This window comes from Hypomesus nipponensis, chromosome 28 (genome assembly GCF_054491055.1).
Source record: "Hypomesus nipponensis isolate SF chromosome 28, ASM5449105v1, whole genome shotgun sequence".
Lineage (NCBI taxonomy): Eukaryota > Metazoa > Chordata > Actinopteri > Osmeriformes > Osmeridae > Hypomesus > Hypomesus nipponensis.
Window position 1 is genome coordinate 12,111,759 of NC_140388.1, and position 27,821 is coordinate 12,139,579.

A 27,821-nucleotide genomic window follows, 5' to 3' on the forward strand; every position below is an offset into this window, starting at 1 on the left:
ACTCACCTAAATGGATAAGAGGAACATCAGAGGGTGGCTGTTCAACTGTCTCTTCGTCTGCAGAGCGACTGGCAGCACGTCCTGGTTGGTGGAGAACACAGGAAGTGTGCTGGCTTTCACACTGGTGCCTCACAAACTCCTGACGCAACGTTCTAACTGACGAGAAACAAACTATATGAGGGTGATGACGACACAGAATAGATTCGTTTTTTTCTTGATCTTATATAAAATTGAGAATATTAGTAATGATATGACAGCTTTTAGCTCTGAATCAGCCCCTGATAAAAACAGGTTTAGTTAGACATTTCACTATTTCATTATTATCACCGGTAGTTATTTTGTTTGTTTGTTGTTGTTGCTTGATCAGAGGCCTTTTCGGGACTCTGGAAAATTCAGATTTCAATGAACAGAACGCCAATACAGGTTTCTTTTTTTCCATTTCTTTATTCATTTTTCTGATAATCATTGAATTTTGATACTTGAAGCAAAAAGAATGAACAGAAATGCTGAACAGACCTCCACAAGAGGCTGAATCCTGGTTTGTATTTCTTCTGTGATTCACGTCTCTTCATGGTCCTTTGTGTTTGTAATACCTGGGATAGCGTGAAGGTGCTGTTCTCTCATGACACATCGCAGCGAGGACAGGGAACGAAGACAACAGGACAACATGTAAAACCCACTACCAGAGAAACTCATTTCAGACTCCCCCCCCCCCCAAAAAAAAAACAAAACAAAACGGAGCAAAAATAAACAAAAAGGTCATGTTATTTACAACTCTTTCAACTTCTAGGTCTTTGTTTCAAACATCACATACACATCTCTCTGTCTTTCTACAACACATTTCTGCAACCTACTGAGTCCCTCTGATTAGCTACTAACTCATATTCCACACACCACATGTCTTATATAACCCCCCCGTCACCCAGTCGCTCACTTAACGCTGAACCTCCCGGATACTTGCATCCGAGCGAAGGAGGGGGGGGGGGGGGTGGTTGTCGCCTGCTGACAAACATTTCTTACACTTTCTATATTGAGCACTGAAGAGTCAAGTTTACAATTCCAGCAGCCCATTTCTTTCCATCTAGACTCTGCCACACACACACACACACATACCTGCATATCTCTCACTGCCTTGAGCACTCTGGTGCCCATCTCTACGGTGCCCATCTCTATGGCACTTCCTGGTGTCTTGAGTGGTCACAAACTTTAAAAAAGGCAAACAACGAATTAAACCGCAACCATATTACAAACCCCTCCCTCCAGGGACCATGACATTATGACAACAGAACTCATTTAGCGGTTGGCAACACCTCCTAAAACCGATGTCAAACATTTGGACAATCCTTGGTTATTTCTCAGCGACGACACAAAACTATTTCAGGGAGAACCATTTCAACAAACAGGCGCGAGGAGGACACCAGGGAGAGGACGAACAATCTAGAACATATAATATTGTGTCAGGCGTCCACAACGTGGAGCTGTCTGGCCTTCTGTGTCACAAGGCGCAGGACACACGGACACACACAGTCGGTACGGCCAGGCCACACAAAAGGGCGGGAACTGTAAACGACACCGCGGCGTCTGCAGGGATGCTAAGGCTGAAGAGGGCTACAATCGCGTGCAGAATGACCGCGTCCGTCACTAAATCTATGAAGCTGAGAAAGTCTAGCGCTATCCCCCGTCCCCTAACACAAAACCAACGGTGACTGCAATTCCTTGAAGTTATTCAAGTTGTTCGCTCCTAGAGGTGAAGAATGGATACGATACGTTACATCGGGTATCAAATGAGAGAAAAAGTTTGTTTAGGTAGAACAAGCAGAGATAAAGAGAAAGAGCAGGATAGAACAAAAAGCATATAGAGTAGGCTATTTCAAACAGTATTGAGAGGAATGAATGCCTTGACTAAAATATCTCGTTAACCGTTTCCATGGCGAGGAGATGACGCAGGGTGGTGTCATGGTTGGATGATGTCACAAAGAGGAAACGCAGCAAGGAGGGTTCAAAGCTCGCCGGCTGCTCGCATTGGCAACCAATCAGAACGCGGGAGGGGAAAGTGGGAAGGTTCGCACAAAACGTACAGATGCAAAAAACTATACCATACGGTTACCGTGGTAGCCAAAATAATTACATTAGGAGGAATGTCCTAGTCACTGAGTATTTGGTTGTCAATCAGCAGATCTCCTGGTTGTTGTACAGTTATTGGTTGATTGTTGACAGTCCCCCACATGGTCCCTTATTGTAAGAATTTTTCATTTGAAAAAAAAAAAAAAAAAAGAGAAGGTAAATAAACAAATACTGTGAAGGAGTATGTGTAAACTGCTCCTCTAACATTTGGCAACAGAAGGTTCTGAGGAGACCGAATACTGAACCCTACGTAAAAAAACAACAACTTTTGGATACGACACAGTACATGGAAACTGTTCAGAAACAAAATAGTCTTGGTCATGATAAAAAAAAAAAAGGAAAATGTAAGACCTTAACAATTAATAACTCACTTACTAAAACAAATTCTCCTTTCTTTCATTAAAATTCTGGAATATTTACGGTCAGTTTGCCATGTTTCTCTCTCTGTGGTACAGGAGAGGGTTTGGGGGGGCAGCTGAGGGAGAGAAAAAAAAAAAAGTTCATCCGGAATGTTGCTAGGGAACCGTTGCTAGGCAGGCTTCAGACGGAACGCTGTCATTGTGATAGGCAGTGACGGGTCCGGCCCACCTGCCTGCCAAGAGATCGTCCTGAATCGTAGAATAGGTGGAGAGGGAGGTGGGGGAGGGGAGGTGGGGGAGGAGGAGGGCGAGGTTAAATGGCGATCTTGGACACCTGCTCCTCCAGCTGAACAATCCTCTTCTCCTGACTGCTGACCAGGTCTTTCAGGGACTTGATTTCATTCAGGATCTCATCCAGCTTGGCTTCGTGTTTCTGTGGGACACAGAACACAGAAGGTGGAGTGTGAGAGGCCTGATTACAGGGTGAGGGCAGGGCAGGGTGAGGGCTGGGCAGGGTGAGGGCTGGGCAGGGTGAGGGCTGGGCAGGGTGAGGGCTGGGCAGGGTGAGGGCAGGGTGAGGGCAGGGCAGGGTGAGGGCAGGGCAGGGTGAGGGCAGGGCAGGGTGAGAGCTGGGCAGGGTGAGGGCTGGGCAGGGTGAGGGCTGGGCAGGGTGAGGGTGAGGGGCTCTGGGGGCTGTGTGATGGGCCAGGCGGGGCAGCAGGGAGGAGGGGAGAGGGAAAGGGGGGAGAGGAGGAGGAGTAGGGGAAGAGGGGAGAAGAGGAGGAGTAGGGCGGAGGGGGTCATCTAGAAACCACATTATGAAGTCGTAGCCACAGTACAGCAGGGATATCTAACCCTGGGAGCTCCCAGATCCAGACAGACAGACAGACATGCAGACATGCAGACAGACATGCAGACAGACATGCAGACAGACATGCAGACAGACAGGACTCACGATAGAGGGTGTGGGTGAGGCAGACTTGTGGGCCGGGCCGGTCTTCTCGGTGTTCTTCAGCTTGTTGTCCAGAACGTTCTTCTTCACCACCTTCAGGTCCCGGTTCTTGCCTGGCACGTAGCCGTTCCTCAGGGAGATGAGGATGGGCTCGCCGTTCTTCCCCTCGAACCACTCCTCCGCCTCCAGGACGCAGTCGGGCCCGGCCGTGTCGGGGTACAGGTCGTCCTGGAACAGGTCGCTCTGAAGGACGGGGGGAGGGGGAGATGGACGGGGGGGGGGGAAGGACCGTAAGAAAACTCACAACAGCTCAATCGAAAACCTGTAAACCCCAGGAGCAGCGATCCCAGCGTCTCGTTAGAGAGAGAGAGAGAGAGAGAGAGAGAGAGAGAGAGCATGAGAGAAAGAAAAGAGACAGAGAGAAAGACAGAGACTGAGACAGAGAGACAGAGAGAGACGGAGAGAAACAGAGAGAGGGGGAGAGAGATAGAGTTCCTGTCTCACCTTCCTAGGCACCGTCATGATAATGGGCTCACACTTGCGTTCGTGCAGCTTGTAGAACCTGGAAACAGGAGAACCCAGCGTGAGCTCTCCTTCAGAAAACGACCAGCCTGCTGCCCTTCCTCAGCAGAGACACGTGCAGCCGCACAGCTGCTCGCGGCCGCACACTGCCCCCTACAGGACACTACCAGCCAACACCACCCACCTCCGACACAACATCACTGATTAGCGCCGCTGGGGATAATGTGCCGTCATATGATGAATTTACTTGCTATCTTTTATCCAAAGCGACGTCAGGGGGGGAAACTAAAGCAAAAAATATGAAAGATCTCAATGTGCATTCAAACTGTCTAACCACGGAGCTCCACCTGACCCAGGTGGGCGTGGCTCTGGGCAGGTGGGCGTGGCTCTGGGCAGGTGGGCGTGGCCGGGGTCTTACCTGGCAATCTCACACTTGTTGACGTCCAGCCCTCTCTTGGGCATGAAGCCCATACCCCTCTGGGGCTCCTTGGTGGTGAAGGTGCTGAGGTAGTGCACGAACGGAGCCTCGTCCGTGATCTCAAAGTAGCGGATGCTGCTGTCGCCCTGGGAGACACACAGGAAGATTTTGTGCGTTTCAAAGTTAAATCCATCAATATGGTGACCTGATGGTTTCCCTGACCACGTTGGTCAGGGTTCCAGGGGTCAGGGTTCCAGGGGTCAGGGTTCGGGGGTCTGGGTTCAGGGGTCATGGGTCAGGCCTGGGGGCAGACAGAGGTTCCTTCGGAGTCCTACCTTTCCACAGAGGTATACCACGCTGGTGTCAGGGTCGTAGAAGGGCAGGAGAACTCCGTTGCTTGTGTCCATCTCGTGGACGGAGATCGCCTCGTCCATGCTTTGCTGTCAACACAACATAGTTACACCGTCATGCACGCATTCAACTGAGGGGGGAGGGATTTGAACCTGCGACCTCTGGGTCGAATGCTCTTCCCCTCAACAACACCCAGCCCCTTGAACATCAACATCCACACAGGCTAGTCCCCCAGCCCCTTGAACATCAACATCCACACAGGCTAGTCCCCCAGCCCCTTGAACATCAACATCCACACAGGCTAGTCCCCCAGCCCCTTGAACATCAACATCCACACAGGCTAGTCCCCCAGACCCTAACAGCTCTGTTGACAGTGTGGCGGGGGTGGGTCAAAGGTCAGAGGTCACCCACCGGGTTCCAGAGCGCCAGCTGCCTCTCGCTCATGCGGCTGAAGCCCGTGGTGAAGACGTTCCCGTCCGCCATGAAGATGGCCCTCATGGGCCGCGCCCCCTCGTGGGCCTTCTCCTTCTCCTGGAACACAAGAACCACAGTAGGGTCACTTGACCGTCTACAGGTTGAACCACCAGGACAACCAGCCAGTCGGAGCTGCTCCGGGGGGCTGGTTGCGGGGGGAGCGTACCGCCACCAGCTCCTCCTTGCGGGGGTCGATGACGCGGATGGTCTTGTCCTTGCAGGCGGTGCAGATGAGGCTGCCGTTGCGGTTCCAGCAGGCGCTGAAGATCACGTCAGGGTGCATGTCCTCCAGCGTGATCATGGCCTCGCCCGTGCCCACGTTCCACACGATGATCACGTTGTCACAGCCTGGGGACGCACACACACACACACACGCACGCACACACAGTTAGGGACATCTGCAAAGCTACATGTCAGGGTGGTTGAACAGTGAAAGGCCTCATGCTGGGGCTTTCCTTGGTCACATGACCCGACAAGGAAGACGAGGACAGATGGACGCTGACGCAGCGTATAAACCCTCCCCCCCTCCCCTTCTCTCCCCCCGCCCCGCCCGCCCCCCTGACGCACTCTCACAGCAGGTGATCTCTTACAGGGGGATTACTGAGACAGAGCGGAGTGTGTGTGTGTGTGTGTGTGAGAGACAGAGAGAGAGTCCGGAGGCTCGTCACCAGCGCTGAGCAGCACGTTGCGGGCGGTGGGGTGCCAGGTGATGATGCCCACACGCTTGGAGTGGCCCTCCAGCACCACCACGGGCTCCGCCAGCGCTGTGGTCAGGCCGTTCTCCGGGATCTGCCACACCTGCAGGGGTCAGGGGTCAGGGGTCAGGGGTCAGGGGTCAGGGGTCAGGGGTCAGGAGCACACGTCAGACACTCTCAAGGTCAGGGGTCAGGAGCACACGTCAGACACTCTCAAGGTCAGGGGTCAGGAGCACACGTCAGACACTCTCAAGGTCAGGGGTCAGGGGTCAGGGGTCAGGAGCACACGTCAGACACTCTCAAGGTCAGGGGTCAGGAGCACACGTCAGACACTCTCAAGGTCAGGGGTCAGGAGCACACGTCAGACACTCTCAAGGTCAGGGGTCAGGGGTCAGGGGTCAGGAGCACACGTCAGACACTCTCAAGGTCAGGGGTCAGGAGCACACGTCAGACACTCTCAAGGGGAGCATTTCAACTGGGGGGGGGGGGGGGGAGCTAAGCCGGGGGCCAGCTGTACTGTTAAACAGGCCAGTTACATTCAACATTCTCATTACATTCTTACATTCAACATTCTCATTACATTCTTACATTCAACATTCTCGTTGTCATATAGTGTTCTTCACAGCAAGGCAGGCATTAACAGGCAAAACACAATGTTATGAATTATTCTGACTCTACATTAAGAGGGGCCCCCTGTGATTATTATTATAGGTTTACATGGGTCTCTCGGGATTTTCAAGGGTATTTTTGTGTACTGGTTCTTGTACTGGTTACGAATGGTGAAAGAACCTTGCAACTGTTCAGTGTATTACACTTACAACAGTGCGCCAGTAGGGGGCAGCAGTCCTCTATCTACCACCAGGCGTGCGGTACAGTGTCTTACAGTACAGCACTGGCACCCAGCCCTCACCCAGATCTACCACCATCCCTGTTCTCCCTCCCAGACAGGCAGAGTGAAGGAAGGCTTTCAGCAGGCTGGGCCTCACCCGGGCTGGGCCTCACCCAGGCTGGGCCTCACCCAGGCTAATCTCTCTCTACCTGTGCAACACAATGCTGGCAGTATACAGTGTGTCTGTAACACAAACAGGTCATCGGGACACCGAATCCAAAGCAAACAGGACTTCAAAGGGCCCATTGACAGCGTGTGTGTGTGTGTTTTACTCTAACTTAATCTAGTGTGCCCGAGAGAGAGAGAGAGGAACCTTTGACAGTGCCAACTTCTGCAAAAACACACAGCTCCTATTGACAGACAGCGGAGCGGAGCTGTGATTTGGAGGGAAGTGTGTGTGTGTGTGTGTGTGGTTGAGAACCTCTGGGGAAGCTATAGAGGAGCATGCAGTCTAATCACTGTGACTTCCCTGGCCTAATAAGGCCATGCTGAGAAGCAGCCAGCATCAAGTCCCACGCTAGTGACCTCAGCCCCAGAACAGGCTTAATCATTCTCCAGAGCAGATTTCTACAGCATGTCTACAGGTCTAATCTGATGAGCCTACAGACCCTCCCTAAGGTGTCACACCCTGAGCCTTCTGCCACTGACACCCTGCGCCGCCGGTCGGATAGGTGTGTGTGTGTGTGTGTGTGTGTGTGTGAGAGAGCCAGTCCTCAGCAGGTCTCTTTACTCACCATGACAGTACAGTCCTCTGAGCCGCTGGCGATCACATGGTCGTTGTGAGGGCACCAGTCGATGTCCAGCACAGGTCCGGTGTGACCGCACACCGTGGGGTAGGCCTTGTCGATGCGGCCCGACTGTAGATACACACACACACACAAGGATGGGGTGAGTCACGGCCTGGTCCACACACACACACACACACACACACACACACACATCACAACACACAGAAACAAGGTACTGACCCATGGCTGAGAGCGACACCAAATACCTAAATAAACCAAGAGGTTAAGAAGCCAAAAATGAAAAGACACCACACACACGAAAAGAGAGCGTGCTTTCACACATGTTTCCTGTCGTTCATCTCTGGAGTAAAAACATATTTGGTTAAGCCCTGCGTCTCGATGCGTACAGTAAATGCTGGGTTTTGGTGATGACATCATCGCGATGATGTCACCCAGGATCAAACTATTTTACTGAGCCCCTTATGCAATGCCCTTATCCAGCAACCAGGCCAAAAGGACCAGAAATAACTTGGCCAGAGCTACACACACACACACACGCCAGCACACGCACACAATAATGTTTCCTGCCAAATCAACCGGCTTCATATTTGATTTTGACCTTTGACCCTCCTGGGTGGAGAGACAATGAGGGAGGGAGGTGGAGGGATGGTGTGTGTGTTCCTGGCGGTCCTCTCTCTCTCTCGTCAGTCTGCGCTGCAGCTGATACCCAGGAGTGACTCACCAGCAGGAGTCATGGAGACGGAGGACAATACCTACAGCTGTGGTTGCCCGGCAACCCAGCCATGACGACGGGCACGTCCACCCCAGCCCTCGCCGCGGCTCTCTGGCAGACCAGACCAGCGAATCTTGAGCAACTCCCCGGGGAAGGGCGTGGCCAGACGGCGACAGGAGGAGAGCTTGTGTGTGTGTGTCGTGATGAGCAGTGCTAACACACAGACACCTGCTTCCCCAGGGCTCCTGCTACAGGGTTCCAACTGACCAGAACTGTGATGACGTATGTTCTGGCGGCTCCAACCCCAATGAATCAAAGTCCAGTGTGTGTGTGTTTGTGTGGGAGAGAGTGAGTGAATGTGTGTGTGAGTGTGTGAATCACAAGTTCCAAACCTCACCCTGCCCTGTGCACACACCGTCATCTAACAGCAGGCTATCAGGTGCTGCTATGGGGGCCTGGGAGGGGAGGGAGGGCTCTGTAGCAGAGACAAGACAAGGAGGGAGAGAACGGGGGACAGAGGCAGGGAGCGAGGCAGGAAGTGAGGTAGGAGCGAGGCAGGATGCAAGGCAGGAAGAGAGAGAGAACTCCAGAGCCAGAAACCTGGAATGAGAGGCAGGGTTGGCAGCCTTCCAAGCCCAGATCAAAGCCACGGTCTGCCGGCCAGCGACTGCCCTGCCTCTGCACAGCGACTGGAAGCAGCCTGGCTGAAAACAGAGGCAGGCCTATCAGCAGGGGGGCAGGTGAGGCAGGAACAGGAAAAGGCGAGGCAGGAACAGGAGGAGGCGAGGAAGGAACAGGAAAAGGCGAGGCAGGAACAGGAGGAGGCGAGGCAGGAACAGGAAGAGGAAAAAGAAACGTGGACGAGGAGGAAGAGGAGAGGTGTGTGGGATGCAGGCTGGGGCAGGAGACAAGCAGGAAGGTGGTGTTTTCCGGTCTGGCTGGTGAACCCCCTGTATCATCAGGTGTTCAGCAGGAATGGGGATGTGCAGCAGGTTTATTTCCAGGGACAACAAGAGTGTGGAGAGGTTGTGGACTGTGTGTGTGTGTGTGTGTGTGTGTGTGTGTGTGTGTTTCTGCTGACTGTGTGTGGTTCCCCAAGCGGACATTGCAGCCAACCAACCAGACAGACTGGAAACCAGCAGACACGTAGACAGACGAGGCTCCTCTGTCTCTCTGTCACTTCCTGCTGACATCAGCGTTCTCCAGAGGCCTGGCTGCTTCACAGTGAGATCGGAAACATGTGGGTCTGGGCCTGGGTCTGGGGTCTGGGCCTGGGTCTGGGTCTGGGGTCTAGGTTGCTGGACTGTACACTTGCATTATTTATCAAATCACTCTTATAATGTCCAGACATGAATGTTTGCACACAGATCCTTGATGTCACATGAAGGTAAACAGCAGCAGGCCTGCATACTTGGCTAGGAAGTTTGGCAAAGCCAACTGAATGCTTTGCTAAAACCTTGGCCACGGTACGCTAACGCTACACTATCATCTTAGCCAGGATAGGCTAGCTCATGCCAAAACATTGCATAGGTTAAGCTAATGCTACGCTAACACTTAAGCTAGGCTAGGCTAGCTGAGTTCCCAGGACAGGCAGTCTTGGCCAGTCCACCGGAGAGTGCGGCTAGCGTTCCTGGCATTCCACACCTCGGCCTCCAGCCCCGCCGTGACTAACGAGGCCAGGGAGGCAGCAAAGTCTTCAAACGCAGCGCCCCTCGGAGGTGCTAACCCGTGTTTGTGTGCGCTGTGCACAATTAGGAACTCTAGCGTCCGACGCAAACACACCAGAGGACACGTCGGCGTGAGTAAACAGGACTGGGCGGCGTGATTATCTACATAAGGCAGGAATGCTTGTGCAGAGTGAGGTTAGCGCTGCCAATAAACAGTCAAACAGTGTAAACATCTTCAGGGCAGGGCCTGCCTCACCGAGGCAGCTCGCGGGCAGCTGAGGCAGCTTTTGGTGGGAGACGGAGAACAAAGCTCGTCCCCTGACTCGTCTGAAACATGAGCGCAGCGTTGACGACGGGGATCCAGCTGCTCTGGAGCCACGGAGCCACTCTCCTTCAGCTCGCTGAGCTACTTCACCACAGGCAGACTTGACTGGCTGGTTGGCTGACAGCATGACTACCTGGCTGGCCTGTAGAGACATGCCCAGGGCTTGTGCTCATCCCTTGGGGAGGGGTGTGAACCTGAAGGCAGCAGCTCTGCCCTCCCTCTCCCCTTTCCCTATCCCATCATCGTCATGACTACCCGCCTGTCAATCAGTCTCCACGTCACCACCTGGAGGCATGCTGGAGAGGCGGGGCCTGGCTGTGTGGGGGTGACCAGAGGTGGGCGGGGTTACGAGCGCGACGATTTATAAAAGGAGGAGAATTCGAGTCCAACACACACACACACACACACACCCACACACACACACACACACACAGGCACACACACACGCGCGCAGGTGAAGGCAGAGTCTCTGGTGCCGTCCTCTCCCGGGCCTGTCTGTGCATGGAGCAGGAACCAGCTCCTGAAATAGACAGAGCTTGAAGAGCAAGCAAATCTCTGATCTGTCTCCAAGACAACCAGCCTGGGGGAGCCTGATAGGAGAGACAGTGGGAGTGAGAAACATGAAGGACAGACAGGTAGAGAGACAGACAGGCAAGCAGAGAGACAGACAGGCAAGCAGAGAGACAGACAGGCAGAGACAAGCAGAGAGACAGACAGGCAGAGACAAGCAGAGAGACAGACAGGCAAGCAGAGAGACAGGCAGAGACACAAGCAAAGAGACAGACAGGCAGAGAGACAAGCAGAGAGACGGGCAGACAGAGACAGTCAGGCAAGCAGAGAGACAGACAGGCAGAGAGACAGACAGGCAGAAAAACAGACAGGTAGACAGACAGGTAGACAGAGAGACAGGCAGGAAGAGAGACAGACAGGTAGACAGAGAGACAAGACGACAATATCTAATCTGACAGATCCAGAAACAGAGGACCAATCAGGAGGTCACATCAGACCACACCCACCCCCAGATGATGAAACCGAGACGCACCGCATCTGAAAAAGTCTGTAAAAACAGACGGACTTCCTGTACAGGGCATGACCGAAGAAAACAGGAATACCTGTTGCGTAGCAACAAGTGAACATAAAAAAACAGGGCATTCATCGTTCGGAGAGAGACGAACGAGCCTTCTGAGACAACATGTGGACGGCATGAGCGTTAACCCTCTCTGCCCCAGGGCCCTCCACACACACACACACACACACACACACACACTGACACACACACACACACTGACACACACACTGACACACACACACTGACACACACACACACACACTGACACACACACACACACACTGACACACACACACTTCCTCTCCATACCACTGAGCATGTGATTCTTGCGCACACACACACACTATTGAAGGGGTCGTCCATGCATGCTGGCCTTCAGAGCTCGATGGAAATTTCCACTTCCCTTTGTGTGTGTGTGTGTGTCAGTGTGTGTGTGTGTGTGTGTGTGTGTCAGTGTGTGTGTGTGTGTGTGTCAGTGTGTGTGTGTGTCAGTGTGTGTATGTGTGTGTGTGTGTCAGTGTGTGTGTGTCAGTGTGTGTGTGTGTGTGTGTGTCAGTGTGTGTGTGTGTGTCAGTGTGTGTGTGTGTGTCAGCGTACAGCCACACAGCAGTCCAGTCTGACTGCGCTGTGTGGGAGGTAGCTAGCTAGATCTGGCAGATTGGGCATCACAGCTGATATGAACAGTGACTGTTGGAGAAGTCTGCCTGTTTGTCTGCCTGTCTGTCTGTCTGTCTGCCTGTCTGTCTGTCTGTCTGTCTGTCTGCCTGTCTGCCTGTCTGCCTGTCTGCTTGCCTGTCTGCCTGTCTGCCTGTCTGTCTGTCTGCCTGTCTGCCTGTCTGTCTGTCTGCCTGTCTGCCTGTCTGCCTGTCTGTCTGTCTGCCTGTCTGTCTGTCTGCCTGTCTGCCTGTCTGTCTGTCTGCCTGTCTGTCTGTCTGCCTGTCTGTCTGCCTGTCTGCCTGTCTGTGTGTCCTGGAGGAAGGACGTCCCTCAGACACAAAGTTCAGACGGATCGACAGACGTCTGTTTCAGCACTTCAGAGATCCCTCCTCCTCTCCCGTCAGTCTCTCACACTGCTCCACTCCAGTTCCGGAATCCACACTGCAGTGTCAACCGCCAGGAGCCAATGGCGAGGCAGAGAGGAAGTACTGGAGGAAGGCAGTCCTGCAGGGAGCAGTGCATGACCATATAAGGTAAGATCTGTAGTCAGCAGGGCTCAGGCTGGGGCAGAGGATCCAGAGCAGAGCCTGGAGGACAGACTGCTGGATGACAGACTGCTGGAGGACAGGCTGCTGGAAGACAGGCTGCTGGAAGACAGGCTGCTGGAAGACAGGCTGCTGGAGGACAGGCTGCTGGAGGACAGACTGCTGGAGGACAGACTGCTGGAGGACAGACTGCTGGAGGACAGGCTGCTGGAGGACAGGCTGCTGGAAGACAGACTGCTGAAGGACAGACTGCTGGAGGACAGGCTGCTGGAAGACAGGCTGCTGGAAGACAGACTGCTGGAGGACAGGCTGCTGGAAGACAGGCTGCTGGAGGACAGGCTGCTGGAGGACAGGCTGCTGGAGGACAGGCTGCTGGAGGACAGACTGCTGGAAGACAGGGGGGACACCCCTTCTGATTCTGTGTGTGTGTGTGTGTGTGTGTGTGTGTATGTGTGTGAGAATGAGCTTGTTTTGTACTTTTTGTGTACTTTTTCTTTTACCCATTGCACTTGGTGCTTGTACATAACACTACATATTACTTCACCCCCCCCCCTCTCCATAGCCCCCCCAGGGCTGATGCTGACGAGGGGGACAAAGGCCCCTAGCAGCTGGCTGCCCCCCCCCTGGGCCAGGGGCAAATGGACCAGCCCGCCACATGCACCCTCACACAGGCTGCGCAGGAGGGGGATGTGGGGGGGGGTGACCTTGCAGAAGAAACAACAGGAGCGTCAAGTTCATCAGGCATAACCCTCCTGCAAAAACCCAACCAATCAATAAACCGCAATGTAATCTAAAGACGGGCTCTCGGATTTGCCCGTGTTTCGCAGTCGTCGCTTGAAAAGCCGTGGGTGAAAGCAGAGCCCGCCTGTGACGGAGGCAGACCGTCTGTGACGTAGGCAGACCGCCTGTGACGTAGGCAGACCGCCTGTGACGTAGGCAGACGGCCTGTAACGTAGGCAGACCGCCTGTGACGTAGGCAGACGGCCTGTGACGGAGGCAGACGGCCTGTGACGTAGGCAGACCGCCTGTGACGTAGGCAGACCGCCTGTGACGTAGGCAGACGGCCTGTGACGTAGGCAGACCGCTTGTGACGTAGGCAGACCGCCTGTGACGTAGGCAGACCGCCTGTGACGTAGGCAGACCGCCTGTGACGTAGGCAGACCGCCTGTGACGTAGGCAGACCGGAGCCGTCAGCTGACACAGGGACCAGGACAGATGGACCTGCCAGATTACGCTGCGGTGTCATTCAGCCGCGACGCGCTAACAGCAGTCAACAAGCCAGAGCTTTCAGGACACAAACAAGCCCTCTGGAATGATATGAACTCTTACTTAAGAGTTTCAATGCCCTGTTGATGGACAGTGTAGATAGATGGAGAGTGTGGGCCGATCTGAATACAACAGAGCTTTTTGAAAGACCTCTCGAGGAAACTGCCCTCTGCTCTGCACGTACACACATCTCTCTCTCTCTCTCTCTCTCTCTCTCTCTCTCTCTCTCTCTCTCTCTCTCTCTCTCTCTCTCTCTCTCTCTCTCTCTCTCTCTCTCTCTCTCTCTCTCTCTCTCTCTCTCTCTCTCTCTCTCTCTCTCTCTCTCTCTCTCTCTCTCTCTCTCTCTCTCTCTCTCTCTCTCTCTCTCTCTCTCTCTCTCTCTCTCTCTCTCTCTCTCTCTCTCTCTCTCTCTCTCTCTCTCTCTCTCTCTCTCTCTCTCTTCAATTCAATTCAATTCAATGCAGTAGAAAAGGCAGACTTTGTCCTTACTGCACACCCTGACTGTACTCTAACACAGCACATCACAGAGAGGGGAGAGAAACAGAGAGAGGGAGGAGGAGAGAGAGACAGAGAGAAACAGAGAGAGGGAGGAGGAGAGAGAGACAGAGAGAAACAGAAAGAGGGAGGAGGACACCACAGGGGGTCTCCCACTGGCTCTGGGAGCTCTGGACTGTACCGACCAGGACCAGGAGCAGCCCTGACTAGAATCCCCTCTCCTCCAGACTCTCCTTCCTGGGCCCCCATTGGCCCCCGCAGTGCCTGCCCCTCCCCAAACTCTAATGAACCCAATAACGACGCAGGGGGGAGGGGCTAAGAAGAGTCATTATTTATACAACCGCCTTGTTTACAACCAAACACTCTGTAAAAGCAGTCTCTCTCCAAGCCCCGGGCGAAACTGAGCGCCCGCACGGCTCCCAAGACCCTTATATGGCCCAGCGCAGGAGGGGAGCTGCCTGGGGGAGCATATGCGGTCTGGTTCTGTACGCTAGCCTGCTGCCGTGTGGAACAGCCCTTCACTGACTGGGTCTGCTCCCGCTCTCATGCACTGACCTGCTTGCTGGGAAATCAGAAATGCAAATACATTTACTGTATGCAAAAGAAGTGTTCCACTGCAGTCAGCTGAGGAGACTGCCCTGCTGTTGAACAGGGTGGAGGTGAGACAAGCCTCAGCTGTAGCCCCCCGGGAAGGGCCCTACAGGGCCCAGGAGGGGGGTACTGACAGGTGTGGTTCAGGAGGTACCTCTCCAAATCCCCTCTGACATCACTCTGCTTCTCTCAAGATGTCTGACGCACATTACAGGATATTTCCCCTCTAAAAACCTTGGTGGGTAATATGATCCTCTTACGAGGGCTAGCGACAGCCACAGAGCAGAGGGTCAGTGTTCAGCATCTGTCCCCCTGAGGAGACACGATCCTGGGGCTGAGGGATGCTTTAAACCACCTTTAAGAGAAGAATATTTCAAAAATAAAAGGATGATTTACAATGCTCCAAGCTGAGTATGATAATAATAATGAATTCAGCAGATGTCCACAGTGACGTACAGGGCGTTTTCAAACCTGTAACCTCTGGATCCGCAATCAAATGCGCTAACCACTAAGCTATACACAGTTCAGACAGAACTTTCCTGCATGTCTTTCCCTCTCTCTCTCCCTGCCTTTCCCATCACACTTAACTTACAAACAGCAACTGTCCAACAAAGCTTACAAAATATATATATATATATATATATTTATTTTTTTACACTTTCAACTGGCACAGCCTCCGCAGTGTCGACTCAGCGAGTCCAAACAGGAAATGTGTCATAAGCTCTGCCCCTCACCTTGTGGAGAGGCAGGACCAGGAAGGCTCCGCCCCCGCTGGCCTCGATGATGATGGCAACGAACTTGGGGTTGACGGCGCAGAAGGAGCTGTCCCATGTGACCCGGGAGACGCGGATGTCGTCATAGCACTGGTCGTTCTTCACCGCCTGGCCGAAGACATGACGGAACTTGCTCTGTCTCACCACTCGCCTGAACATGTCTGGAGGAGGGGAGGGGGAGAGAGAGGGGGAAGAGGGGGAGGGGAGAGAGAGAGAGGGGGAGAGGGGAGAGAGGGGGAGAGAGGGGGGAGGGGAGAGAGGGGGAGAGAGAGGGGGGAGGGGGAGAGAGGGGGAGAGAGAGGGGGGAGGGGAGAGAGGGGAGAGAGAGGGGGGAGGGGGAGAGAGAGGAGGGAGAGAGGGGGGAGGGGAGAGAGAGGGAGAGAGAGAGGAGGGAGAGAGAGGAGGGAGAGAGAGGGGGGAGGGGGGAAGGAGAGAGAGGAGGGAGAGAGAGGGGGAGAGAGGGGGAGAGAGAGGGGGAGAGAGGAGGGAGAGAGGAGGGAGAGAGAGGGGGAGAAAGGGGGAGAGAGAGGGGGAGAGAGGAGGGAGAGAGGAGGGAGAGAGGAGGGAGAGAGAGGGGGAGAAAGGGGGAGAGAGAGGAGGGGAGAGAGGGAGAGAGAGGAGGGAGAGAGGAGGGAGAGAGATGGTGAGAGAGGAGGAGGAGAGAGAGAGGGGGGGAGCAGGGAGAGAGAAGGGAAGGAGAAGAGAAGGAGAAAGTGAGAGAAGATGAAAGGAGGAGGAGAGAGGGGAAGAGAAGGAGGAAGAGGGGAGGAGAGAGAAGGAGAAGCAGAGAGTTAGGATTCGAGGTTGAGATCACAACAAACATTCTCCATGGACAACACGGAAAACAGACATCTCTCAGCGAACCCAACAGGAATCACTTCACAGCAGCTGAATGAGCAGCGAGGACTATCCTCACTGCTGCCTGGGTTCTTCCGTGGAGAAACTGGCTCTTTGAACCCTATGTCCCCCCAGCCTGCAGTACACATTAAAGATACTGTGTGTGGACCTGAACACACATTCCTCTCCAAAATCTAATTCCAGAGCTTTGGCTTCAACCTACAGACCAGCATGTGAGGGCACACAGCCAAACTCAAGACACAAACAAGGCCGTAGGTTTCGTCGAGACAAATTCCAAACAACGTCATCAATCAAACCCGTGACTCTTTAGGGCCCAGGAGGAACCGTGGCGAGGGGTGAGCTTGAATACACACGAGCCAGCAGCAAAGGTGCATTAAGAAGTGTGTGTGTGTGTGTGTGTGTGTGTATGTGTGTTCCCACAGGACTGTCACCAGATCTACAGGAAGTTTTTCCTGTGGAAATGTGTGGCACTGTGACCAAGACAGATAAGGCCCTGGGTCGGGTCCAGGGTCCCTGGCTAGCAGTGGGTGTGTGTGTGTGTGTGTGTCATAGATTAAGCCATGTCTCTGTGGAGCCAAGCCCTTCTTGCACTTTCCCCCTCCAGCCTGGGTGACACTGCACATCCCACCAGCAGCCTGCACGCCTACAGACGCTCCGGCAGAACACCACCTTCCTGCCTCCGAAAGACGACAGGAAGTCAGATCCTCCAGCGGTGAACCCAGCGCCGACCCTCGAACATTCTTCATTCCGTGTCCGTCGACGGAAAATGTGTTGGTCCTCGCAGAGAGTGCGATCATGGGATCCAGACTCGTCAACAAGCAGAGCTCTGTGTTCAGGACTGAGAGCCCCTCAGGATGTTAGCCCACCTTCCTCAGAGTGGAAGAACTACCGCAGAGCCGCTCTGCAACAGAGCCGCTCCACTAGAGCTTCCTTAAATAAACCCCCCCCGTTTCCTCTGCAAGTTCTAACGCCCCAGAGTCCAAACTAACCGACACAGACGCACTCCTTCAGGTTGACCTCTCCGTGACCTTAGTTCTCACGCTGAGTTCTCAAAGGAGCGCCTGGCTGTGCGGGGAAAGCGGGGTGCAGAGAAGCCCCAGACAGCGGAGGAGCTTCCAGCCACCACAAGCTGTGGTGCTCCTGTTCGAATGGGGATGACTGAGGTGAGCAGGACCCCCTGGCTGTGTGACAGCGCGGGGGGCTGGATGACGGGCTGATTGCAGCCCGCTCCCAGACAGTGTTCAGGCAGAGGCAGACATCAGCTGTCAGAGGGCACTGAGGGGTGTCCTGGAGGAAGGGGTTCCATCTCTGGAGGGGGGAAGGAGAGGGAGGGAGGGAGGGATCTCTTCCATCGCCTGGCACGTTCGCTCCAGGCAGGTCTGCATGCTGCATGACCCCTGCATGACCCCTCTCTGGGCCCTGGCAGGAGCGGCGAAGGTTGGCTCTGGGTTCGGGATCCCTCGCCAGGGGTCAACGCGGGGTCACGACAGCCATTTGGAGGGAAAAGACGCAAAGAGAAGAGATAGAGAGAAAAACTGAAAAAGAGAAAGGCAAGCAGAGAGAGAGAAAGAGTGAGATAGAGAGAGACAGTGAGATAGAGAGAGAAAGAGTGAGATAGAAAAGAGTGAGATAGAGGGATAGAAAGAGAGAGAGAGAGGAGATAAAGAGAAGAGTGAGGTGGACTTTCATGCTCAGTGCTGATGTCAGCCAGCTCCTGTGTAGCAGGGTGACCAGCAGCAGTGCTCCCAGCCCTGCTGCTTCTGGTCCACCAGGGGAGGAGTCAGGGAGGGGGGGAGGAGCCGGGGAGGAGCCGGGGAGGGGGGAGGAGCCAGGGAGGCGGGCGGGACCAAGACCCGGTCTCTCCTCAGGCCCTGTTTACAAAGACAGACCGGCTGCCTAGCAACACCATTAAAATACCAGCCCAAGAATGCATTTAAAAAAAAAAACATTTTGCGTTTGAGAGAGAAGGTACAGCCAGAGTAACCGAAAACATAACAAATGAAGCCTTTTAAGTTCATGAAGTCTTGGTGCCCGTGTCAGAATGGTTTGTTTTTACGCATTACCTACAATTGAGGGAAAACGACCAATGACACGCCTACAATTACAGAGGTTAGAATCCTGTGAAGTGAAACACAAGCTCACACGCTCTTGTGCAAACATGACCTCAACCCATCTTGCTTTTGGAATCTAAAAAAAGGAACATTGGTTTAAGAGCCAGTTATTGAGGCTGGACATACGGAAGTTGTCTGTTTTGTTAAATGTGTACGAAAAGGTGGAGACCAACGTGCTGATATGAGACCAGAGAGAAAACTATCAAAATAACAAATTGGCCAAAAGATACCTGTGAAAACAGGGTTACAGTTGGTTTTATAAGAACCAGCAAAGGTTCTCAGTTGCCAAAGTGTGTGAACAGGTTTCTCTTTGTTCAATCTGCAGTGGAAACTAGACAGATTTTCCCCTGTGGTCTCTGGAACATCAAGTGTAACCATGACTAGGCACATAGGTCTGGCTGTCTGGCTCAGTCGCACCCAAAAGAATGGGAGTTCTAGGATGAGCTGCTGAGATGAGCTGAACAAACCATTAACCGAGTTCTCCAGACACAAACACACCAACACCTCAGCTCATCATCCCTCCTAGTGCCTCATCCCTACAGGTAGGCCCCTGTCACACGCCCGCTCGTCCAACCTCGTCTGGCGTCTGTCGACCTCCAGGAGGAAGTTACTCACTTCCTGCTGCTCACTTCCTGTATCCTCCTCGGCGCTCTGCTAGCTTCCTGCTAGCTTCCTGCTAGCTTCCCCCTGCAGCCCAGCTGCTCATCTGAAGGAACGCGTCTTCCCCCACACCTGGACCTGCTTACTGACGCAACTATGAAGCGTTTCTCCATGGCAGGAACCTAGCATAGCTTAGCCTTGCATAGAATAGTCCAGCCTAATCTAGAATTGTTTAGCATATCCCAGCCTAGCCTATTTTAGCATAGTTCAGCCCAGTCTAGTATAACCTTCGCTTGGCCAGGCTATGGATCTAACCAGCTCCACCAACATGAATCCCAGCCATTCAGCGGCACTCCCCAGGGCGAGCGTTACCCCCGACGACCCTTCTCCTGGGTCACATGCTTCACTCGGCCCACCCTTAATCCAGACAGACAGGCCGCACAGACGGACCAATCAGATCGCAGGGGGAGGGGGGTCCACCTGCCCGTCTCCAGGGCGACGGTGGCGGGGCGAGGGTGATGAGGAGAGACAGGAGGAGGACCCTGTGGGTCCAGCCTGCCTCGCTGCCACAGGAAATGACTCACAGGAAATGGAACCAGGGTGACACAGGCTGGGGCATCCTTCTCTGCATTCCAACAACTCCCCACACACAACGGACGCCCGTCACTGAGACAGAAGAAGAAAGAAGAAGGGAAAAAGAGAGAGGGGGGGGGGGGGGGGGGGGGGGTGTTTTTCACCACCGCGGTCAACATTGAATGGGTCTCTGTGCGGTTCTGCGTGGCCTAAACATCCAGTCAGCACTACTGTTCCCTTCATGGTATCAAGACAAGGGTGGGTTCTTCAGTCACGCTAACTCTGTTAGCAAGCCTGCTGCATCAGGTCAGGTCTGGACCTGCACGCCTGCTGAGCATGTCCAAACTGACCCTGCCCGCCACACAGCTGCCTGAGGAGAGGGGAACTATCTCCTGCTGGAGGTTGAAGGCCTCCTCTGTCCTGCCTCTAACACAGCTGTAGTGCTGTCTTGCATTCAGCCAGGGAACATTGTTCTGCTCTGACATAAGACTGGGGACTGAACAGTTACAAAGATAACTGTGGGGGAAACGAGAGAAAACCAGAACTAGCAGCTGCACCAAGAACCTTCTCTCTCTCTCTCTCTCTCTCTCTCTCTCTCTCTCTCTCTCTCTCTCTCTCTCTCTCTCTCTCTCTCTCTCTCTCTCTCTCTCTCTCTCTCTCTCTCTCTCTCTCTCTCTCTCTCTCTCTCTCTCTCTCTCTCTCTCTCTCTCTCTCTCTCTCTCTCTCTCTCTCTCTCTCTCTCTCTCTCTCTCTCTCTCTCTCTCTCTCTCTCTCTCTCTCTCTCTCTCTCTCTCTCTCTCTCTCTCTCTCTCTCTCTCTCTCTCTCTCTCTCTCTCTCTCTCCCTGTCTGTCTCTCCCTGTCTGTCTCTCCCTGTCTGTCTCTCCCTGTCTGTCTCTCCCTGTCTGTCTCTCCCTGTCTGTCTCTCTCTGTCTGTCTCTGTCTGTCTGTCTCTGTCTGTCTCTGTCTGTCTCTCTGTCTCTCTCTGTCTCTCTCTGTCTCCCTTTCCACTTCAGCCTTCAAACCCAGCCATACATGGATATATTTATGCATCCTAAAAATAAAAAACAAAAAAAATAATGTATGTTCTGCATCTTTATGCTGTAGTGGACAGTCACAGTTAGCCTGACAGGAAGACGTGCAGCACAGGGCCGGGGATGATTTGAACCCAAGCCAGCATGGTGAGGCCTCAGCCTATGAGGTGCCCTCTCTACCATGTGAGCCTCCCACTGCCCCCCCCCCCCACACACACACACTCCCGTCCTCCCACACACACACACACACACACACACACTCCCGTCCTCCCACACACACACACACACACACGCCCCCGGGCCTTCAGCCCTCTACTGTCGCCTCAGATCCCTCCACACACAGGCAGTCCTCAGCCTTTGTCACCAGGCGCACACAGACACACCACCTAATCCTCTTCCTGTAACCAAGGCTGCGGACGACCATTGTAACCAGAATCCAGTTGGCATTCCAGCGCCTTTCCCAACAATGAGATAAGGTGCTGTTTATCCTCCCTTCTCTGCCCCTGGGTGAACACATGTTCTGTGTGGAGCAGGGTGAGGGTGGGGTAGGGTTAGGTAAGGTAAGGTGAGGGTGGAGCAGGGTGGAGGTGGGGTAGGGTAGGGTAAGGTAGGGTGAGGGTGGAGCAGGGTGGAGGTGGGGTAGGGTAAGGTAGGGTGAGAGCGGAGCAGGGTGGAGCAGGCCATTGGCCCTAATGCTGCATCCTTACATCCTTATTTCCACATGCTTAGCATGTGGAAAGGACCAGAGACTGAAGTTGACCAACTGAAGCCTGTCTCTGCCTCAGTCTGTCTCTGCCTCAGTCCGTCTCTGCCTCAGTCCGTCTCTGCCTCAGTCCGTCTCTGCCTCAGTCCGTCTCTGCCTCAGTCCGTCTCTGCCTCAGTCCGTCTCTGCCTCAGTCCGTCTCTGCCTCAGTCCGTCTCTGCCTCAGTCCGTCTCTGCCTCAGTCCGTCTCTGCCTCAGTCCGTCTCTGCCTCAGTCTGTCTCTGCCTCAGACCAAAACCTGGATCTGACAGCTCTAGCCATCAACACACAACCAAACATAGATAAAGTAGGGAGAGTCTGGATATTTCACCTGGTTTCGAAACAGGTACATCAGGATATGTTACTATAACTGCTTCTCTCTCTCTCAATCACTCACTCACACACACACACACACACCCTACTGGAGTACAGGCAGGTTAATCATCAATCTGGCTGCCTCTCCAAGAGGGGGAGGGCTGTCTCTCCAACAGGGGGAGGGCTGTCTCTCCAACAGGGGGAGGGCTGTCTCTCCAAGAGAGGGAGGGCTGTCTCTCCAAGAGAGGGAGGGCTGTCTCTCCAACAGGGGGAGGGCTGTCTCTCCAACAGGGGGAGGGCTGTCTCTCCAAGAGAGGGAGGGCTGTCTCTCCAAGAGAGGGAGGGCTGTCTCTCCAACAGGGGGAGGGCTGTCTCTCCAACAGGGGGAGGGTTATCTCACCAAGAGGGGTTGCTCCAGTCTGGAGCGCTAAACTCACCATGCACAAGCACATCCAGGATGTTGAAGAGGCAACTACTGAGATCCTATAAAGCTACATATATTAAGACAGGCTTTAAGGGGGCCAAGATATCGTATTTTAAACCGCTGAGAGCACAGGAATCGATGGCCTCCACCAAAACAAGAAGCAACAGCTTGTGTCGATCACTCTCACAGCGCAACAACTGCTAATTCAGCCACGCACGTTGAACAATAACCCCCGAAAACCACCGTGGGTGTTTCAGTCGGGCTTCAAAAACATTCCCGCAGACTCTGACACAACGCTCCCCCTGGGTTATGAAACGCCCCCCCCCTCTGGAACTCCAGCCTAGGCTTCACTTCACCAGATGTTGTCAGTCGTGGGTGGGAACCAAAAAACGGGGATGAGGAAATCAAGTAGGCCAGCGCTGCGGTGTTACCAAGGCACCCGAGCCGGTTTGACAACACGCGAGGCAAAGCAGGGGGGAGAAAACAAGTCCATTACAACATAGAGTCGTTTCAGAAAGACGTAGACTATAACCCTCTCTGACTGGGTTAGCTGGACTCTGGCTGACGGCCGAATCAAACAATGAGATCCTATTTTAGGAAAGGCATAATCCATCTTGCTCTGCATTTAATCAGGGTGGATCGGATACATTTTTAATCATAACGTTTATTTCCCATGTGTCTATAACGTGTGTGAGCGTGTGATCCCAATGCAGGACTGTGAATCATTACAAAAATTGAGTAAAATAATCCCATTACACACTGTTTAAATACCTGTTAGCCTACAACAGAGAATAACAAGGCAGATGCAACAATTTACGATTTATCCCCACCTGCTCGAGGAAAACAGGAATACATTATTTTTGGACTGGCAAACTACAGAAACAATTATGAGTCTGCACTCAATCACTGAAGACTTTCCTGTCAACTTGTCGTCAGAATCTTTACAGATGATCTATCTACAGTAGAGTCTACATCTTCTCGTTAGACTTAAGATGTGGGCTAAAATAACACCAGGGGCACTGACAGGACCCGACACAATCTCAAAAATGTTAGACACGTGAAGAAGCTGCTATGCCGTAAACCACTCAGATATACGAGCTGAAAGTATACCTTTCATTTCTGTTCAGTTGTTTTTCAGTCTATAACACCCGCCTCCCCCCCATCATGTCCCTAACACCCCCCCCCCTCCCCCAACACACACACTTTCTCCCTCTCGTATCCACAGACATCATTTTGCCAACACTTCCTTGTATCTCGCGCTTAATCTCCCCTCGCAGTCTGACCCACTTCCTCCCTGCAGAGCTCACGAGCTCAAGACCGGGCTCCTCAGCGGGGAAACGAAAGCAGCACGAGGGCCCTGCTCGTGCTCGCCACCGGAGCTTGATGTGTCTGGACAACAAGCCTAAACATGACCGCGGCGATGACATTTGCCCAGACAGTCTGACAGCTATGACCTGGTCACACCAGTAGAGAAAAGGGAATTCCGAATGCCAACTCACAATAATACTCAAGCTGAAAGTAGCCTTCTACTGGAAAAGGACCATAACTCAACCGAATCATCCCTTTAACAATAACTATAATGACAATATTATAAATAATCGGTCTCCATAGGTGAAAATACATCTTTTTTTATAATTTATTGCTAAACTGTAACATTTTAATGAATCCATAGGGTATGTAGCCGAGCAGGTGTCAAAGGATTTCATTACTAACGTTGACCAACCATCACCTCCGGTTTAGGAAGAGTAGCGACTATGAATGCGAATTAGCTTCCCTTCACCATTCTCTTCTCTCCGTCCCCTCGATCTGCATGTTTAAACGAAACACACTTCTGATCATAACATCTTTACAAGAATAACTACGGGAGTTGTTGAGAGTCGAGACGACTTATGAACAATATGCGCTTGTCAAGGAATTCCATTCACACCCTCATTTCAATGCTTTTCTTCACAAAGAAGTTTTACCAAGGGAGAAATCCCTCTGGACTCAAAGGAGAAAATGGGTGTATTTGAGAGTTTCCCTCATAACCACAATCATAATTGTTTTTGACGTAACACAACAGTAGCTAGTTAGCTAACTTAGGTTATAATCACGGCAACTGCCACCCTGAATCGAAAACGAGTTCGTCCTATCCCAATCTCAACTGCATTCGTGTACCCAAATCACCAGACGATATCACCATCTCCTCCAAAGAGTCACGGAACCGAGTGCAACTAGCGCGAGCTCTGATCGGTATACGGTGACGCTGCCGCCTCCACTGCCCTACCCACACAGCGGCTGAACTGGTCGACTACCCGCGAGAGGAGCGGCGGAACACTTTTGAAGCTTAGACGGTGAACGTTGAATTACTTGATCAAAACCTGTCACCAATCCTTTAAATAAACTAGCAGACACCGGCTGCTACCAGCATTTACTAACGAACAAAGTTACAAACTTGTCTGTAGCTAGGGTTACACACTTTCAAGTTTCCGCGAGGTATTTCCTTTAGGTCCCGTCTGATCAGTGCTAGCTAAAGCTAGCTAGCTAGTGCAGTTGACTATTCAAGTCACACGCCCTAGATTGCCGGGAAAAGCTATGTGTAAGCAAACAGTACAATCGGATCCATTGTCAAGTCTTACCTTACAGATCAACTTAAAGATATTCCTGACAGCAGAATCTAAAATAAAAACAGGCCGACGTGTATCCAATTGATTCCACTCAGCTAGAGCCGCTGAACACTCGCTAGTGCTCTTTTTCACTGACAGTGCCGCTGCAACACAGAATGGACCCAACACCCTCCCTTATCCCCGCCTCTGTCCCTGGCCGGGGATGTTTGGAACAGATCGAGAACAGCTATGACTGAATAGCAGCCAAGGCCACCAATCATTGGGAGCATAGGAAAGGAAAAGCGACCCACAAGCTTCCAAAATGATAGTCTATTTACGTGGAGAGGGATTTAATGTGTATAAATAATTTAAATAGAGCAGACTGTTATATCAATCAAACTATTTATGATCAATTATTCTGTTTCATGGAGGTCTGGTCAGGTCAGCCATTAACAAACGTCTTTAACTGAAGAATAGACTGCATCGCATTAATCAACCATTTATCTGAATAAGTTTAACAAATACACTAATAGTTATTGCATTTAGCATTCTACTGATAGCCACAAGGGGGCGCCATATCACAAATCCACATGCAGAGTGGACCAGACCATTCATCTTGACAAGCAGCTGTGTTGCATCAAACCCAAGCTATGGCCCCACTTGATAAGAGCTGGATCAAAGCGGATTGTGATAAATCACTTGAACGTAAGTCAAGACAAATCCTTTAGACCTATAGATCAAAGGATCGTTCTGAAATACCTTTTGTCTCTCAGGCATTGACTTCCACCCAGATGCCCTCAGAGCATCGGGGCTTCTTTTTTTTTCTCTCTCAAAATGTTTTAAGTCGCGGTACATATTTCTAGATGTGTAACTCGTAACCGAGGCCTTACCTTTTCTCACAGACGGTTTCCTCTCCAGGCTCTTGTCAGGGGATTTCTGCTGTGAATCGAAAGCAGCTTTCATCAGTGCCACCTTAGCGGACAGGGCCGCCTCCGCGGGCCCATCTGTCTTGGCCTCCGCGGGCTTCGGGCAGTCATGCTGTGTGAGCTTCTCGTGCAGCTGAATGGTCTCTTTTATGAGCTCGGAGACAGGCCTGGGTTTGGCCGCGCCCTGGGGCCTGTCCCCCTCCGAGGCCTCGTCTTCGCTCCCTCCTCCCTGCCTCTGTGCGGGCTGGCCCGCCGTGCTGTTCCCTGCGCTCGCTGTCCCGCAGCGAGACCCCAGCCGGTTCTGGTCTTTGTCTCGGGTCTCCACTTTTGGCACGCTCTCTTCCGACGAAAACGCTTTGGCAGCTTCTGAAACGCGGCCTTCCTCCGTCTCGACGGCTGGAATGCCCGGTACCTCGGGAGGAGCCGGCTTTATCTCGTACTTATCCTCTGACTCCGTCTGCCGCGTTTCTGGGAGGAGTGGGCGAGGCGCCGGCGCGTTGTCGGGGGTAACGCTTTGTCCCGGCTGGGAAGTTTCCTCCGCGGTGTGTCTGTCGCTCTGGCTCGGGTCTTCGTCGATACGCAGAGGCTCGGCGTCCACGGTCGGGTCGTCCGTCTCCCTGTCGCGCCGTGACGTCGGAGGCGTGGCGATGACCTCACACGTGGGGGGAGATGCTGGTCTCTCTGGGATGTCACCTTCCCCAGAGGAGACTCTACACTCCTCGGGCTCTGACAGGTGGGGGTTCAAAGAGGGGATCTCTGAGGAGGGAGGGGTCAAGTCTGTCATCGTCATCCCCTCTTGTTCCTCTGCCATCGTGGGGTCCTGCGCTGAACCCTTACGGTCTGGTATCTTCACCTGCGACGCTTCTTCCTCCAGACAGAGTGTCTTGGTGGCATCCGCGGTGTCTTCGGGGTGACGGGTGACATCTGAACGCTCGCCGGTTCCTTCGGTCACCTCGGTTTGGTCTTGCGGGCCGCTTCCAGTCTCCTGACTGGACTGTGTCGTCTTGGTGTGTCCCTCAAGGGATCGCTGTAGCGAACGTTCAGAGGAGGGAACTGCAGCCCCCTTCAAATCACACAGCACATCCAGTGTTTCCAGATGAGCTGTGTTTGCTGTGTGAGGGGCACCTGTTGCTGCCGGGCCTGGGTCTTCCTCACGGTCCTGTGCAGAAGGATTGGACTCGCCTGGGCCTTCCTCACGGTCCTGTGGAGAAGGGTTGGACTCGCCTGGGTCTTCCTCACGGTCCTGTGGAGAAGGGTTGGACTCGGCTGGGCCTTCCTCACGGTCCTGTGGAGAAGGGTTGGACTCAGCTGGGCCTTCCTCACGGTCCTGTGGAGAAGGGTTGGACTCGGGCTTTGCCTCCTCGTCACAAGCATCCTTCTCTCCTGTGTCGGTCTCGTTCCATTTCGAAATGACAGGAATCGCCTCGTTTTTGTTTCTTCTCAGAAGCCTCTCCAGAATGGAACTGGGCTCGGGGGGCGGGAGGGCCGCCGCGCCCACGGAACCATACGACTCCTCCGGCGCTTTTGTTTCGGTTTCATCCAGAGAGGCGTTCTCTGATGCAGACTTTGAGATGCCTTCCCACGCCTCGCACCCTGCGGTGAGACCTGTGCCTATTTGCGGCCTTCCTGCCTCTTGTAATGAGGGCCTTTCTCCTTCATCCTGTTGTTGACAAGCTGTCGTCTCTGACTTGATGTTTGAACCACTGTCGTCTGCTTCAGCCTTCACCTTGACAGAATGACAGTTGGTTTGATCATTGATGCGCGTCGCGCTCGCGTCAACTAAGGCTTCGGGGACATTGTTCAGAGGTGAATAAACTTCAGTCATGGGCCGGTGGGTATTCTTATCCGCCTCACATTTGACATCCTGGCACATTAAATCTTGATGTTGATCTATCTCAGTTTGAGTTGTTTCCTGGTTCTTTCCAGTCGAGTGCAGCAGCTTGCTTCCTCTCATCTGAGTGAGGTCATCGTCAGTTCCCGTCTGCGTCCCACCCTTGCGGGCCTCCATCGCACACTCCTCCT

General features: G+C 53.1%; 1 protein-coding gene across 3 annotated transcripts; it reads right to left on the minus strand.

Annotated features, from left to right (window-relative positions):
- Window positions 1–424: 424 nt before the first annotated feature.
- coro1ca (coronin, actin binding protein, 1Ca) lies at window positions 425–26,199 on the minus strand. Of its 3 annotated transcripts, none has more exons than XM_084694525.1 (11): window positions 25,764–26,199; window positions 15,595–15,794; window positions 7,519–7,641; window positions 5,869–5,998; window positions 5,367–5,548; window positions 5,138–5,257; window positions 4,711–4,815; window positions 4,376–4,521; window positions 3,940–3,997; window positions 3,439–3,678; window positions 425–2,916 (listed from the first exon to the last, which is right to left on the minus strand). In XM_084694525.1, the coding sequence occupies exons 1-11, from the start codon at window positions 25,834–25,836 to the stop codon at window positions 2,797–2,799; spliced, it is 1,497 nt and encodes a 498-aa protein (XP_084550651.1). In that variant the 5' UTR covers window positions 25,837–26,199; the 3' UTR covers window positions 425–2,796. The 3 variants fall into 3 exon arrangements, with proteins under 3 accessions (XP_084550651.1, XP_084550652.1, XP_084550653.1); XM_084694526.1 differs by lacking the exon at window positions 25,764–26,199 and adding an exon at window positions 24,907–25,063; XM_084694527.1 differs by lacking the exon at window positions 25,764–26,199 and adding an exon at window positions 19,218–19,526.
- Window positions 26,200–27,821: the final 1,622 nt, after the last annotated feature.

Coding starts and splice junctions, on each gene's coding strand:
- coro1ca (XM_084694525.1), bottom strand. CDS start 25,836: ATGAAAGCTGCTTTCGATTCACAGCAGAAATCCCCTGACAAGAGCCTG. Junction 5,258..5,366: donor GCAAGGAGGAGCTGGTGGCG/GTACGCTCCCCC, acceptor CTTGTGTTCCAG/GAGAAGGAGAAGGCCCACGA. Junction 3,679..3,939: donor TCATGACGGTGCCTAGGAAG/GTGAGACAGGAA, acceptor CCCGTCCTTCAG/AGCGACCTGTTCCAGGACGA.